This window comes from Nerophis ophidion, linkage group LG24 (assembly GCF_033978795.1).
Source record: "Nerophis ophidion isolate RoL-2023_Sa linkage group LG24, RoL_Noph_v1.0, whole genome shotgun sequence".
In the NCBI taxonomy this organism is placed as follows: domain Eukaryota; kingdom Metazoa; phylum Chordata; class Actinopteri; order Syngnathiformes; family Syngnathidae; genus Nerophis; species Nerophis ophidion.
Window position 1 is genome coordinate 30558731 of NC_084634.1, and position 17683 is coordinate 30576413.

At 40.1% G+C, this 17683-nt stretch overlaps 1 protein-coding gene across 1 annotated transcript in view; it reads right to left on the reverse strand.

Moving 5' to 3' along the window:
• dlgap2b (discs, large (Drosophila) homolog-associated protein 2b) overlaps nt 1-17683 on the reverse strand; it is a 284389-nt gene that overhangs the window by 18388 nt on the left and 248318 nt on the right. Inside the window, exon 7 of the mRNA XM_061885789.1 lies at nt 10884-11242. Within this exon, the coding sequence (XP_061741773.1) occupies nt 10884-11242 (359 nt within the window). The remainder of the gene's footprint in view (nt 1-10883; nt 11243-17683) is intronic.

A 17683-nucleotide genomic window follows, 5' to 3' on the forward strand; every position in this document is an offset into this window, starting at 1 on the left:
TGAGCCGGAAGGCAAAGCTCTCATTTTACCGGTCGATCTACGTTCCCATCCTCACCTATGGTCATGAGCTTTGGGTCATGACCGAAAGGATAAGATCACGGTACAAGCGGCCGAAATGAGTTTCCTCCGCCGTGTGGCGGGGCTCTCCCTTGGAGATAGGGTGAGAAGCTCTGCCATCCGGGAGGAACTCAAAGTAAAGCCGCTGCTCCTTCACATCGAGAGGAGCCAGATGAGGTGGTTCGGGCATCTGGTCAGGATGCCACCCGAACGCCTCCCTAGGGAGGTGTTTAGGGCACGTCCAACCGGTAGGAGGCCACGGGGAAGACCCAGGACACGTTGGGAAGACTATGTCTCCCGGCTGGCCTGGGAACGCCTCGGGATCCCCCGGGAAGAGCTAGACGAAGTGGCTGGGGAGAGGGAAGTCTGGGTTTCCCTGCTTAGGCTGTTGCCCCCGCGACCCGACCTCGGATAAGCGGAAGAAGATGGATGGATGGATGATTGCAATATGAGCTAAAAAAAACATGCTAACAATAGCATGCTCACAGCATGTGTCACTTACCAAGTTATATGACTGAGGTAAATGGTGGCAAAATTAGCTAAAAAACATGCTAACATTAGCATGCTCACAGCATGTGTCACATACCAAGTTATATGACTAGGGTCAACGGTAGCAAAATGAGTTAAAAAATTTAGCATGCTAATGTTAGCATGCTAGCACTTGATTAACAAGTGCAAGGAGCATTTTGTGGTTTGGAACCATTCAAATCTGTGTTGGCGTATGTAGGAGTTTGCATATTGCCTATTCATTTCCAATGGGGGAAACTCTTGGTAATTCTGGGTGATGTGGGAATTTTCCGATCCATGCTGGCTTGAATGCCCGGAGTGAGTGGAGTGTCTGGATGTTTGAACGGTTCGATTCGGTGGTGAAATGTGGGATATTGAGAGGTTTGTATATTACCCATTCATTTTTAATGGGAAACGTTCCTCGCAATTCCGGGAAAACTGAGAATTTTCCTAGTATTTCTCTATTTAACAGCTTGAATGTCCTGACGAATTCAAATGTTTTGATTGTGAAACAGGTTGAAATTGGTTGAAAATTTTGGGAGTAGTCGAAATATAAAAGGTTGGACATACTGCAGTTGAAAAGTGAGAATTCCTGGTAATCAGGGAATTTTTGCAACCTGGAAACATGTTGGCTAGAATGTTCAGGGTGAGTGGAGTGTGTGAAGGGTGGAACGCTTGGAAAATGTGGGAGTTGTGCAAGTTAGAAAAAATGGCCCATTCATTTTCAATGGAAAAAATGACCTGAAAAACCCTGTAATGAGGTGGCGACTTGTCCAGGATGTACCCTGCCTTCCACCCGAATGCACATAAGATAGGCTCCGGCAACCCCGAAAGGGACAAGCGGTAGAAAATGGATAGATGGATGGACCTGGAAAACCAGGAATTTTTGGTAATCTGGGATACTTGAACGGTTCTAATTCGATGAAAACAGACAGGCGTCATAGAATTGGGATAACATATGACATAACATATATGTGAATGCCTTTTGGCATTCACATAACAATTCCAGGTTTGTTACAACCTTTTTCCACTAAGGGCCGCTTACTGAAAAATCAAAACATGCAGGGGCCATTATGACTTATCATATTTCCTTGAATTGCCGCAGGGCATATAGTATGCGCCCGCCTTGAATTACTTCCGGGTCAAACTCGCTTCGCAAAATAATTAGCGCATGCTTAGTATTATCGCATGGTCAAACTCGTGACGTCACGAGTGACGCTTGTCATCATTTTCATAATGGAGGAGGCTGATTTCAATACAGGTAATTTGAAATCACATAAAGGGAAGAAGATTAAGAGATATTCAGTAGGATTTAAGGTCCAAGCTTACATCACACTCCAATTTTTACTGCATACCTTTGGTAAGTGCCGTAGTGAGAAGAGGTTTTAAAATAATTTGCGCATGCTTACTTTTACCGAATGCCTTTGGTAAGCGCAGGAGTGAGAAGACGTTTTAAATTAATTAGCGCCCCGGCGGCAATTCAAGGAAATACAGTATATGTTTTTTTGTTTGGTAAAAAGAAAAATATTAACAGACACTATATATATTTAACGCAGAAACCTGGTGTCAGCTGGTGGCAAAGCGTATGATTATTAGTTACTGGTATCAAAATGTCAGGTTTTTCTCAGTATATTACTACTTTTTGCTCTTATTGTTTTACATTTTTACAGCTTTTTTGTTTAATTTTATTTCGACAGTATTTGCAAATGGCCCCCGGGCTGCACTTTGGACACCCCCGCTAAAATTATTATTTATACTCGTGGTAAGTAGTGAGCGGGTGCAAAGTATTTTCTTCTTTCAAGGGAGGCGTAACAAAAAAAAAAAAAAAGCACCGATCAAAAAATTCCACCTATCCATCCATTTCCTACCGCTTGTCCCTTTCGTGGTCGTGGGGGGGTGCTGGAGGCTATCTCAGCTACATTCGGGCGAAAGGTGGGTACACAATACAAATTGGAAAATATTTAACCTATGTGATGAACAAGTCATTAAGCAATTCAGGTTTAAAATTCAAATACTTTCCAGACATTGAACTGGCAAAATAATCAGTTAGCCGAAATATGTATCCAGGGTTTCCCCAACATGTAATTGATTGTGGCAGCCCATCGTGGTAAAATAAAAGCCACCACACCATTAAAAATATTATATGAGAAACAACTGAAATAAATCAATATATGAATTGATATGCATAGCATATTATTTGCACACTATTGACTAGTGATGCACCAAAAATTTGACCACAGAAAAAAGACCGAACCGCTATGATGTAAGCAAATACGCACACGATCGTCTGGAGCACAGACAGCATGTAAGCAATATAGACATACTTTAATATATATATATATATATATATATATATATATATATATAAGATATACACGCGAAAAGGAATCTACAAAATGTGCAATGTGCAAAAATAAAGAGGACAGTTGAGACTGGAGCAGCAGCGCAAAGCTATTGTGACGTCAGGCTCGCTGCAGCTCGTGCTTTTCATTGTGGACAAAGTAGCAACAGAAGTAACGTGTCTCTAAACACGAGTACAGTCTCCTATAACACCAGAAAAAGATGCTGGATTTGTTAGCTAGTCATTTTTAATAAAGAACAAGTCACTAAAAGGATTGGAGAAGTCCCTAGAAAACATTCTAAATAAATCAGCATCAATTGAAAAATATAGCAACATTAAATAATATGAGAAAAATACGTTAATAGTATCAAATAATAACAAATATTTGTTTTAAATATATATATATCTATATATTTTAGCCTTTCAAAAGAAAATATATGAATCGGCAGAGATTATGCAAATTTTATGGTCCTATTGGTCACTCCCCCACTACCACAAGTATGTTGGCAATGTGAGACAACCTGGTTTTCATTGCTTTTCAGGCCAAGGATCCCCGAACTGATTGAGAGATGGAGTGGGGACCCCATAATTATACATCCTGTCTAAAATTATGTTTTGAATTTAACTGGTCCTAAAGGTACCTTGATACTGTGCAACACTACGATATCTAAATAATATGGTTTAGCGCCAGTAATAGCTGGTAGGCAACTGGCATGCTAATCATTAGTTGGCAGCTTGCGCCACTAATTGCCTTTGAAACGTTAATATGAAATCAAAAACATGAACAGAAACGTCAACACTAGCAAGTCGTTACAACAGTTATTTAAATGGGAACATTATCACAATGTCTGAAGGGTTAAAACCAATAAAAATCAGTTCCCAGTGGCTTATTTTATTTTTCGAAGTTTTTCTCCAACTTTTACCCATAACGCAATATCCCAAAAAACGGCTTCAAAGTGCCTGATTTTAACCGTCGTTATATCCACCCGTCCATTATCTTGTGAAGTCACGGCGTGACAGAAACAAACATGGCAGATAGCATAGAAAGGTATGGCGATATTAGTTCGGATTCAGACTCGGATTTCCGCGCCGTAAGCGATTCAACGGATTACTCATGTATTGAAACGGATGGTTGGAGTGTGGAGGCAGGTAGCCCAAAAAAAATTGAAGAAGAAACTGGAGCTATTGAGCCATGTCACGACAGTTACCGGCACGGGAGGAAGCGAGGACAAATTTGGCGATCACCTTCTAACCAACGATTGGTATGTGTTTGTTTGGCATTAAATGTGGGTGGAGGGAAAGGCTGGATGCTGATATAGCTACAAATGAGGCATAATGATGCAATATGTACATACAGCTAGCATAAATAGCATGTTAGCATCGATTAGCTTGCAGTCATGCCGTGACCAAATATGTCTGATTAGCACACTCCACATAAGTCAATAACATCAACAAAACTCACCTTTGTGCATTCATGCACAACGTTGTAAGTTTGGTGGACAAAATGAGACAGAAAATGAAGTGGCATAAATCATATCCAGGGGGTTTACCTCGCTCCTCTGCGGGAACAGACTGCCGTCGTCCCTGAATAGCTCGCACTCCGACAGATTCAGCGGTGGTCTATTTTCCAATATTGCAGATTTCGTTGACTTTATCGTTGGAAATACATCTGCTTTGAGTGTCGCAGGATATCCACACATTCTTGTGTGGATATAGGAAAAATAACAGAGCTGATTTGACTTGCTCTGTGTAATGTGTTTGAGAAAATGGCGGCTTGCTTCATGTTGTGACGTCACGGGTGAAAGGTCATCGCTCGACAGGCTATCAATTGAAAGGCGTTTAAAACGCCAAATTCACCCTTTTAGAGTTCGGAAATCGGTTAAAAAAACATGGTCTTTTTTTCTTCAATATCAAGGTATATATTGACGCTTACATAGGTCTGGTGATAATGTTCCCCTTTAACATTTTTGTTTATTTTCAATTACATAGCTCTCCCTTGTCTCAGCGTGGCCTAGTGGTTAGAGCAGGGGCGCTCACACTTTTTCTGCGGGCGAGCTACTTTTCAATTGACCAAGTCGAGGAGATCTACCTCATTCCTATTTATAATTTGTATTTATTTATTTCTAAAAGAGACATTTTTGTTAACAAGTTAATGGTGTTTAATGATAATACAAGCATGTTTAACACACATAGATTCCTTTCTTTCATGAAGACAAGAATATAAGTTGGTGTATTTGATTCTGATGACTTGCATTGATTGGAATTAGACAGTGGTGCTGATAACGTCCGCATTTTCAAATGGAGGAAAAAAAAAGTCCTCCTTTCTGTCCGATACCACATGAAAGTGGTTGGATTTGGCATCTCATTTGTCCAACTTGCATACTCGTTTTTAAACACTTTGTTATGAGAGTAGCATATGTGTGTGGCCCTTTAATGTCTGGCAGCAGGTGAGTGACGTCAGTGAGTGTGCGGGTGGGCAAGCAAGTGAGAAAGCGGTCGCTGAGGGCGGGGGAGAAATATATTGGCATCAAACTCCGTAGCTTGCTAGCTTGTGCACGCTAGCTTTCTGAGACTCTTATTTTGTTAGCACAGGCAGGATGAAACAGGTCTTTTATGGTGAAGACAGGAACTGTGAAGTCGGTCTTTAGAGTTTTGACAGTAGGTACGGAGTCTCTAGAAATAAAATGTGTTTCTCTGCGTCCGCCCTGTTAGTGATTTTTTTCTTAAATATGAGCTCGCAGCAGCCAGCGTCATCTCACAAGATCCTCGGGTGCCGAGAATGTCAAACAACTGACGAAAGTGAAGTCTTGGTATGATTGATGATTGCTCATTTTTATGTCTATTTTTTAATGCCTGGCTTGAGATCGACTGACACACCCTCCGAGATCGACCAGTCGATCGCGATCGACGTAATGGGCACCCCTGGGTTAGAGTGTCCCCTCTGAGATTGGTAGGTTGCAAGTTCAAACCCCGGCTGAGTCATACCAAAGACTATACAAATGGGACCCATTACCTCCCTGCTTGGCACTCAGCATCAAGGGTTGGAATAGGGGGTTAAATCACCAAAATGATTCCCGGGTGCGGCCACCGCTGCTGCTCACTGCTCCGCTCACTTCCCAGGGGGTGAACAAGGGGATGGGTCAAATGCAGAGGATAATTTCACCACACCTAGTGTGTGTGAGACAATCATTGGTACTTTAACTGAACTTTAATTCGCCCATCCTCTGCCGCGCCCCATACAGGATTTGCACAGTTCATCTTCACGAACGTTGTTTCCTCTGGTTCAGTGGTTTATAAGTCAAACATCCTTTAAAAGTAAACTGATGATTCTGAACCTCACGATTAGATTTGATTACAATTAAGGGTGCTACAATTCGAATAATGAAAGATGATTAAAAATGTCAGTATTGGCAAGTTTAATACAAAACATAAGATTTTTGGCCATCCCTGGGTGACCGATACAATGGACGTCAAGTGGATCTATCAAATATATTTTTTAGATAAAAGCTCTGCCTTGTTTTAAATGAATGATTAGGCATACTAGGCAACTGTATTTTAATGTTGGTCATTATGGTGGTACTTTGAGTGCCAAGTGTTTTCTGAGGTGGTACTTAGTGAAAAAGGTTTGCGAACCACTGCATCAGAAGCAAAGACTGCTGCGTGAGTTTACACGAGTGAGAGAGGACGCTTGAGTGGGAGAAAAAACAGATCATTTAATTTGCTGTAGCGTGGTTATGGCTGATATTAAACCGTTTCGCAATGAAGTGATTGTTGATTAACCAGCTCCTCTGCATCTTTAACGTCACGGTAGAAGCCACAATACAGTCCGTCCCTCTAAAACAGGGGTCACCAACGCGGTACCCGTGGGCACCAGGTAGCCCGTAAGGACCAGATGAGTAGCCCGCTGGCCTGTTCTAAAAATAGCTCAAATAGCAGCACTTACCAGTGAGCTGCCTTTATTTTTTTTAAATTTTATTTACTTACTAGCAAGCTGGTCTCGCTTTGCTTGACATTTTTTAATTCTAAGAGAGACAAAACTCAAATAGAATTTGAAAATGCTAGAAAATATTTTAAAGACTTGGTCTTCACTTGTTTAAATAAATTCATTTATTTTTTTACTTTGCTTCTTATAACATTCAGAAAGACAATTTTAGAGAAAAAAATACAACCCTAATGATTTTAGGATTTTTAAACACATGTACCTTTTTACCTTTTAAATTCCTTATTCTTCTTTCCGGACAATTTAAATTAATGTTCAAGTATTTTTTTTTATTATTGTAAAGAATAATAAATACATTTTAATTTAATTCTTCATTTTAGCTTCTGTTTTTTTCGACAAAAAATATTTGTGAAATATTTCTTCAAACTTATTATGATTAAAATTCCCCCCAAAAATATTCTGGCAAATCTAGAAAATCTGTGGAATCAAATTTAAATCTTATTTCAAAGTCCTTTGAATTTCTTTTAAAATGTTTGTTCGGGAAAATCTAGAAGAAATAATGATTTGTCTTTGTTAGAAATATAGCTTGGTCAAATTTGTTATATATTCTAACAAAAGGCAGATTGTTTTTTAACCTATTTAAAACATGTCATAAAAATTGTAAAATTAATATTAATCAGGAAAAATTACTAATGATGTTACATAAATTATTTTTAAAATTTTTTCACAAAGATTCGAATTAACTAGTTTTTCTCTTCATTTTTTTCTGTTGAATTTTAAAGAGTCGTAATTGAAAATAAACTGTTTCAAAATTAAATTTTTATTTTTTTCGTGTTTTCTCCTCTTTTAAACCGTTCAATTAAGTGTTTTTTCATCATTTATTCTCTATTAAAAACCTTCCGTAAAAGGGAAAAAAATGTACGACGGAATGACAGACAGAAATACCAATTTTTTATATATATAGATTTATTTATTAAAGGTAAATTGAGCAACTTGGCTATTTCTGGCAATTTATTTAAGTGTGTATCAAACTGGTAGCCCTTCGCATTAATCAGTACCCAAGAAGTAGCTCTTGGTTTCAAAAAGGTTGGTGACCCCTGCTCTAAAACTATTGATCGTTGCATATCACATCGCGATGCATCGAATAATTATATGTCGGTACACCCCAATGTAGTCGGCCGTGTATGCAGTGTATGAATGTGTGTGTGTGTATGGGTGAATGTGGAACTAGTGTCAAAGCGCTTTTAGTTCCTTAAAAAAAAAAGGTAGAAAAGCTCTATACAAGTACAACCCATTTACCAATGATAATAATAAAATACATCATTTTTTTTATGTACAATTGTATATTCATTTTGTCATAGCCACTCAAGCTAACTCAAACTTCAGAGTGTAGTATATTTTGGTACCGGTACTAAAATTATTTTGGTACTTTTCGGTCCTTTTAAATAAAGGGGACCACAAAAAAATTGCATTATTTACTTTTTTTAACAAATAATCTTAGGGTACATTAAACATATGGTTCTTATTGCAGTTAAGTCCTTGAATAAAATAGTGAACATACTAGACAACTTGTCTGTTAGTAGCATGTAAACAAACAAAGACTCCTAATTAGTCTGACGTATGCAGTAACAAATTGTATCATTTATCGTTGTATTATTTTGTCAAGGACAAGTGATAGAAAATTAATTATTAACCTACTTGTTCATTCACTGCTTACTTTCTCTTTTGACATGTTCTATCCGCACTTCTTTTAAAATATAATAATCACTTAATCTTCTGTTGTTTGATACTTTACATTAGTTTTGAATGATACCACAAATTTGGGTATCAATTCGATACCAAGTAGTCACAGGATCATACATTGGTCATATTCAAAGTCCTCATGTGTTCAGGGACATATTTCCTGAGTTTGTAAATATAATAAACATTTTTTAAAAAACAAAAAACGATGTTGTGAGTCCAAAAAACATCGACATAATCATAGTTGTATCGACTAGATCCGTGCCTGTACTTTATATCATTACAGTGGATGTTAGGTATAGATCCACCAATGGCTTTTGTTTACATTTTGATGGCGGTGAGCTACGGTGTGTAGAGAAGCATGTTTAGCTATTCCTCGTCCTGCAGAGATTATACTTGTAAGAAACTTACTTTATTTTTCGCCATGGAGACCAGAATTAGTGATTTAGAAGTAATTCAAACACTGCCGATGGCGGATGTACGTTAGCCGCTAGCTAGCTAGCCGTTTCTTAAAGCACCTCTTCTTGAGGGCGTTTCAGTGTTATATCTTCACCTTGATCGTTAGTTTTCAAGCCAAAATGCGTCCGTTCTCCCTTTTCTGTCAACACGAGTTGTCCGCTTGTAAGTACTCAGTGATTGTGTGCCGCCGAACATGCTCGTCTGCTCGTAAAACCAGCAATGTTACAAGGTGACTTCGACGTGGCGCAGGGGATTGCAGGACTGGTATCTTTCAGAGAAGGTATCGTACCGAAAATGATTCATTAGTATCGTGGTACTATACTAATACCGGTATACTATACAACCCTAGAGTGTATTATCCATCCATCCATCCATCCATCCATCTCCTTCCGCTTATCCGAGGTTGGGTCGCGGGGGCAGCAGCCTAAGCAGGGAAGCCCAGACTTCCCTCTGCCCAGCCACTTCGTCTAGCTCTTCCCGGTGGATCCCGAGGCGTTCCCAGGCCAGCCGGGAGACATAGTCTTCCCAACGTGTCCTGGGTCTTCCCCGTGGCCTCCTACCGGTTGGACGTGCCCTAAACACCTCCCTAGGGAGGCGTTCGGGTGGCATCCTGACCAGATGCCCGAACCACCTCATCTGGCTCCTCTCGATGTGGAGGAGCAGCGGCTTTACTTTGAGTTCCTCCCGGATGACAGAGCTTCTCACCCTATCTCTAAGGGAGAGCCCCGCCACACGGCGGAGGAAACTCATTTCGGCCGCTTGTACCCGTGATCTTATCCTTTCGGTCATGACCCAAAGCTCATGACCATAGGTGAGGATGGGAACGTAGATCGACCGGTAAATTGAGAGCTTTGCCTTCCGGCTCAGCTCTTTCTTCACCACAACAGATCGGTACAACGTCCGCATTACTGAAGACGCCGCACCGATCCGCCTGTCGATCTCACGATCCACTCTTCCCTCACTCGTGAACAAGACTCCTAGGTACTTGAACTCCTCCACTTGGGGCAGGGTCTCCTCCCCAACCCGGAGATGGCACTCCACCCTTTTCTGGGAGAGAACCATGGACTCGGATTTGGAGGTGCTGATTCTCATTCCGGCCGCTTCACACTCGGCTGCGAACCGATCCAGTGAGAGCTGAAGATCCCGGCCAGATGAAGCCAACAGGACCACATCGTCTGCAAAAAGCAGAGACTTAATCCCGCTGCCACCAAACCGGAACCCCTCAATGCCTTGACTGCGCCTAGAAATTCTGTCCATAAAAGTTATGAACAGAATCGGTGACAAAGGGCAGCCTTGGCGGAGTCCAACCCTCACTGGAAACGTGTCCGACTTACTGCCAGTAATGCGGACCAAGCTCTGGCACTGATCATACAGGGATCGGACTGCCATAATAAGACAGTCCGATACCCCATACTCTCTGAGCACTCCCCACAGGACTTCCCGAGGGACACGGTCGAATGCCTTCTCCAAGTCCACAAAGCACATGTAGACTGGTTGGGCAAACTCCCATGCACCCTCAAGAACCCTGCCGAGAGTATAGAGCTGGTCCACAGTTCCACGACCAGGACGAAAACCACACTGTTCCTCCTGAATCCGAGGTTCGACTATCCGGCGTAGCCTCCTCTCCAGCACACCTGAATAAACCTTACCGGGAAGGCTGAGAAGTGTGATCCCACGATAGTTGGAACACACCCTTTATACCTAAGATATTCCACTTAATGAGGCACACTTTAAAAATAGTATACTGGCTTCTTTAAATGGTTGTATGGACATAAAATATGCACTCTTATACATGAGATTCACTAAGAAAAACTTTGGTACAATTGTCAGTTGACGCACCTGTATCCCAATAGAGGATCGAGGGGTTTTGAGGTACTCTTCCGCCTTCGATACCAGTACTGCTTTGTCGCACGTCTGGATGGAGCTGTGGCTGCCCAAAGACGCGTGCCTCTTGGCCGCCGCAGACTCCATGGCCATCGTAACCGCCTTGCCGCTGTCCAAGCTGTCCGTGGAACTGTAGATGGGACGTCCGAGGCTGTCAGTAGTCCACAGACCGCCTCGTGCTTGCTTTCCTTCCTGGTAGGCATCTTGGGTAGACTCGGTACTGCTCTGGGCTGTCACAGAGATAAGAGGCTTGGTGGTGGCACGCGGGGGCACAGGAGGGGGAGTCTTCTTGTAACTAGAAGGGTACGACACCGCTGGACAGCACGAGCAGGATGACAGGACGAGGACAAGGCAAAACAAGGGCAGAGAATAAATCAAAGCAGAACTTAAAAATGAAAATAAAAAGGCCCAGGTGACTGAAAGGCATGATGGGAAATCAGACTAGTGGATTTTAGCAGAGAAAAGTATAGTTGAGGTGATGCTGTCATTCAGTAAGCAGCAAAGAAGCAGGTTGGTGAATGTCTGCAGCTTTTGGTGGAAGGGAAGGAGTTTTTCTCTTATCAAGTGCTGATTCATCCACTTGCAACTTCTCTGGAGTTTTAGTCATCTAATTGGATCACAAGGGAACATTCTAGGAAATTCATGAGGACATGCAGTACTTGATATTAACAACAGTATTGGGACAGCTGGCAATTACACTTACAGTACAGGAAGTGGAAAATCTACTGTAGGGAGAGGGTTTCTTAACCTTTTCCCCTCTGGATCCAACTTTTCCATCACAGAAAGATCTGGAGCCCACTCAAATATTAATACTGAATTGGTAATCTTACTCTTTATCGTATTCAATAATTATATATAACCTACTTACCGTTTACAAATTTGTTAAAGGATATGAAACCATATGTTAATCCCCAAAATTATTTATTTAACACATCAACCTAAGGCTTAGGTCAGGCTGATTTAAAAAAAAAAAAAAAAAAAAAAAGTACTAACCTAACGTAAGAAGGGACTCATAAATAATGGACAAAAAATAAATGTACATCATTGATATTGTTCTAAAATAAACTAAATTAATAATGAATGTGTTTCTTAACTAAACTGTCTGTAAAATTTAGGTGCAGATGAAAATACAGCTTCACGAATTACGTCATCATTTTTGAGCTTGAAGAACTTTTTTATGACTCTAGTCCCAGACTTCCTCTGTTTGTTTGAGATTGTCATTACTGTCACAAGTGGTGGAAAAGTGTTTTATTACGGCGTACCGCTGCCGCCCATACAGACCACCACCAAGAAATAGATATTTTTTGCTGGCATATCAATGGGCCCTGGCCCTGTTATATAGAAATACTTTCCCTTTGCAGCTCTTAAGGCCTCCTACTACCTCTGACTGATCATTTGATAGAAATGTGTGTCCCAAGACTTTTGTTAGGTGTTCAAGTCAAATGAATTGTCAGCAGCATCTGTTTTCAGGGAAATTACGCTACGTGTTGTAAAAAGTTCAACACATTTTTGAGCAGTCACCTGTATGTAAACATCCTGAAAACATATTAATCACATGTGTCTTCAGCAACCTTTGATGGTATTGAATTAATGGACCATTACATTACAACATTAGTAAAATAAAATCCACATTAATCACATTATTTTAGACAAAACTTTCTGCATTGTGACACCCATGCATCAATTTATACACAGTCAAATATACAGATAACTGAATAATCAGGCAGTCTGTTGCCTGCTAAAACAAATACTGTAGATCAGGGGTCACCAACCTTTTTGAAACCAAGAGCTATTTCTTGGGTACTGAATAATGTGAAGGGCTACCAGTTTGATACACACTTAAATAAATTGCCAGAAATAGCCAATTTGCTCAATTTACCTTTTATAAATCTATATATATATATATATATATATATATATATATATATATATATATATATATATATATACATACATGGGTATTTCTGTCTATCATTCCATCGTGCAAGGTTTTTTGTAGAGAATAAATGATGAAAAAAACACTTAATTGAACAGTTTAAAAGAGGAGAAAACACGAAAAAAAATGAAAATAAAATTTTGAAACATAGTTTATCTTCAATTTCGACTCTTTAAAATTCAAAATTCAACCGAATAAAATTAAGAGAAAAACCAGCTAATTCAAATCTTTTTGAAAAAATTAAAAAAAAGAATTTATGGAACATCATTAGTAATTTTTCCTGACTAAGATTAATTTCTGAATTTTGATGAGAGGTTTTAAATAGGTTAAAATCCACTTTGAAATAAGATTAAAATTTTATTCTACAGATTTTCTAAATTTGCCAATTATTTTTTTTAAATTTTAATCATAAGTTTGAAAAAATATTTCACAAATATTCTTCGTCGAAAAAACAGAAGCTAAAATGACGAAATGAATTGAAATGTATTTATTGTTCTTTACAATAAAAAAAAAATACTTGAACATTTGATTTAAATTGTCAGGAAAGAAGAGGAAGGAATTTAAAAGGTAAAAAGGTATATGTGTTTAAAAATCCTAAAATCATTTTTAAAGTTGCATTTTTTCTCTAAAATTGTCTTTCTGAAAGTTATAAGAAGCAAAGTAAAAAAAAATAAATGAATTTATTTAAACAAGTGAAGACCAAGTCTTTAAAATATTTTCTTGGATTTTCAAATTCTATTTGAGTTGTGTCTCTCTTAGAATTAAAAATGTCGAGCAAAGCGAGACCAGCTTGCTAGTAAATAAATAACATTTTAAAAATAGAGGCAGCTCACTGGTAAGTGCTGCTATTTCAGCTATTTTTAGAACAGGCCAGGCGGGCTACTCATCTGGTCCTTACGGGCTACCTGGTGCCCGCGGGCACCGCGTTGGTGACCCCTGCTGTAGATCAATCTTAACAGGTGCAGCCCTCCACACACACACACACACACACACACACACAGACACACACACAGACACAGACTACATTGGATTTGAGCTAATTAAGTGCAACAAAACCACAGGAATTCTATTAAGAGAAATCTGATCGCTGACTTGACTTCCTTCCAACTTGAAGGGGCTGCAGTGCTGCAAGAAACAGTGGGTGGATTCCAAAATGAAAAGAGCTCAGTGACTCAGGCAAAATGAAACGACACTTTGTCTATTTATACATCTTCTAGCCATCTGACTCCCATTCAACGCCGAACATGTTACAGACTTGTTCGCCACCTGCTGAATATTGAATAACCAGAGATGTCTTTCCACTAAGATGTCTTTCAACGATTAGTGCGAGGATTATGCTCACATGACAATGATCTTGGTAAATTAAGATACATTGTTTTGGGTTTGGTAGTAGACTACCACGCCAATTCAACCAAGAACTCCATAAAATGCATACGAGGCCAGTATTTTCATAAAGACAAATGTGTTGTATGTACAGTAATGCTTCTTTGCTAGTCACTGTAGCAGTGTAGTAAATGTGCCTTTTTCTGGTATTGTATCTAGGGATGTAAAGATTACCAGAATCAATGATAAAATTCTGTGAAACTACCGACGGTTGGTATTTTAGTTTTAAATTAAAATAATCGTAAAACCGTAATAATGTATTTGATAAACTCATGGACCAGTGACGCTGGTTATTTCATGGAGAAGCAAGCTAGCGTGCTAATTGCTAGCTAGCTTAAACGCTAACATGAATACAAGAGACATTAATTTATTCCCTTGTTACAAACAACCTACCCCAATCTAAGCGTATAACTGAACAACAAAGATACTCATTTCTGCACATTGGACCTCCGGGCTGTGCTCTCTTGGTGATAGATTAGTGACAGGAAGTGAACTTGCATGATGTCACATTAACCCTACGTGCCACTCTTTTTTTGTCTTTATCATTAAAAAACACTGTAAAATCCGTACAAATTAAACATATTCTAATAGGGGTGTTGAAAAAACGTATTCAAGAATGGATTAAAACAAATTTATTTTTAAAAAGACATACCACGCATGTATATGTCCTATGTCAGTAGCTGAAAGGAGCTTTTGTAATTTTATTTGATTTTTAAAAAAATATATATACCACAAAATATATTTCAATGATCTGTTAGAATCGAGGATCGTGTAGAATCAAGAAATATGTTCAAAATTGAATCACCAACAATCAAATAGGAATCGAATTGTGAGTTGTTGTTAAGTCCCGTCTTTGATATTTACACACTTGAATTACATTAATATGGCCAGGAAAATATTTAAAGGTTATTGTGCCAAGAAAAGTAATTGTATTCATTTATTTCAGTGGGTTTAAGTACTTTTTGGGCACATTTAACAATACTGTGATAATATTAATAACGTGATATGAACTGTTTGTATCGTTACATCTCTAATTGTAACACGTCAGTAGCTCCTTACACACAGATTACACAAAATGGGCGCCTCAGGTACGTAACAATGTGACATATACAACACTTGTGAAACAGTGACAATTGCTTCTTACACCTCCGGTCGGCAGAAGTTGGCCTCTTGTGTTTACCTTCACACCCCTCTGACGGCTTCTCAACCTGTCCCCTCTTACACAGCCGCTGTTCCGCCTCTGTTACGGCTCTGATACTTATTCAAAGCCAGCAAATCTTCAAGTGCCTTATTCCATGTTTACACAGTGTTTGGACAGAAATACATCTGAATTATCCATCCATCCATCCATCCATCATCTTCCGCTTATCCGAGGTCGGGTCGCGGGGGCAGCAGCCTAAGCAGGGAAGCCCAGACTTCCCTCTCACCAGCCACTTCGTCTAGCTCTTCCCGGGGGATCCCGAGGCGTTCCCAGGCCAGCCGGGAGACATAGTCTTCCCAATGTGTCCTGGGTCTTCCCCGTGGCCTCCTGCCGACTGGACGTGCCCTAAACACCTCCCTAGGGAGGCGTTCGGGTGGCATCCTGACCAGATGCCCGAACCACCTCATCTGGCTCCTCTCGATGTGGAGGAGCAGCAGCTTTACTTTGAGTCCCTCCCGGATGGCAGAGCTTCTCACCCTATCTCTAAGGGAGAGCCCCGCCACCCGGCGGAGGAAACTTATTTCGGCCGCTTGTACCCGTGATCTTATCCTTTCGGTCATGACCCAAAGCTCATGACCATAGGTGAGGATGGGAACGTAGATCGACCGGTAAATTGAGAGCTTTGCCTTCCGGCTCAGCTCCTTCTTCCCCACAACGGATCGATACAACGTTCACATTACTGAAGACGCCGCACCGATCCGCCTGTCGATCTCACAATCCACTCTTCCCCCACTCGTGAACAAGACTCCTAGGTACTTGAACTCCTCCACTTGGGGCAGGGTCTCCTCCCCAACCCAGAGATGGCACTCCACCCTTTTCCGGGCGAGAACCATGGACTCGGACTTGGAGGTGCTGATTCTCATTCCGGCCGCTTCACACTCGGCTGCGAACCGATCCAGTGAGAGCTGAAGATCCCGGCCAGATGAAGCCATCAGGACCACATCATCTGCAAAAAGCAGAGACCCAATCCCGCGGCCACCAAACCGGAACCCCTCAACGCCTTGACTGCGCCTAGAAATTCTGTCCATAAAAGTTATGAACAGAATCGGTGACAAAGGACAGCCATGGCGGAATTAAACAAGCTAAAAAAACAGCAATACTTTTGTATTTATTTTCTCGCTATGCAGTTATTGGAAAGGAAATTAACTCCAAAAGGAGGTTGAGAACAGCATTTTTTGTCATTTCTTGTCTTATATGCTTGAACGTTACGATATGCGACTATGACAAATATTCCCGCCTGGCAGTCGTTTATGGTTGTACTCTCAGCTGTGCATGCTTGGAAGCTCGCTACTAGAGACCAAGTAGCAAACTGCAGTACCATGGTTTTCCCAGTGCCAAGCCGATTAGGTACCACAATACACCACAGATCCACCAAGCATTTTAAACATACAGCAGTTTAATTTTGCTAAGTTGTGTCACTAAGTTTTAATACTAAACTCTATTTAAATGAGGTTTTTGCGCGTAGTATGCGGCTTTAACCATGGAAAAACTAATTCATTGCATAGTCATGCTATGTTTTAAAAACACGCAACAGACCCATATGTACCACCTTTTATGGGCATTTTAGATGCAGTCGTTAAGTGCATCTGCAGTGTCACCCACTTTTTTACCATGCAGTGGAATGTTCCAGACGCAGGAAAATGCATACTGCAATACTTTTTTTTTTTCATATATGACATATGTCAATTAAATATCTTCGATCTGGAAAAACGAATGTCATTACAAAAAAACGCCTGCAGACACTTAAACGAATCAGTTTCATTTGTTTTAATCAGCCCCTTAAGTCATCCAGCAGCTATAAAAACAGAAAATGATATTGCTGAATAGACATGTCTAATATTTTAATTTTTGACTGTATATACATGTTGAAAAGCATACGTAAGACAGACCTGCAGCGTGATCCCCTCCTAACTTTGTCAGGTTGTACGTCCTTTGTAAACGTACTACCGTATTTTTCGGACTATAAATCGCAGTTTTTTTCATAGTTTGGCCAGGCGTGCGACTTATACTCAGGAGCGACTTATGTGTGAAATTATTAACACATTACCGTAAAATATCAAATAATATTATTTAGCTCATTCACGTAAGCGACTAGACGTATGAGATTTCATGGGATTTATCGATTAGGAGTGACAGAATGTTTGGTAAACGTACAGTATGTTCTATATGTTATAGTTATTTGAATGAGTCTTACCATAATATGTTAGGTTAAAGGGGAACATTATCACCAAACCT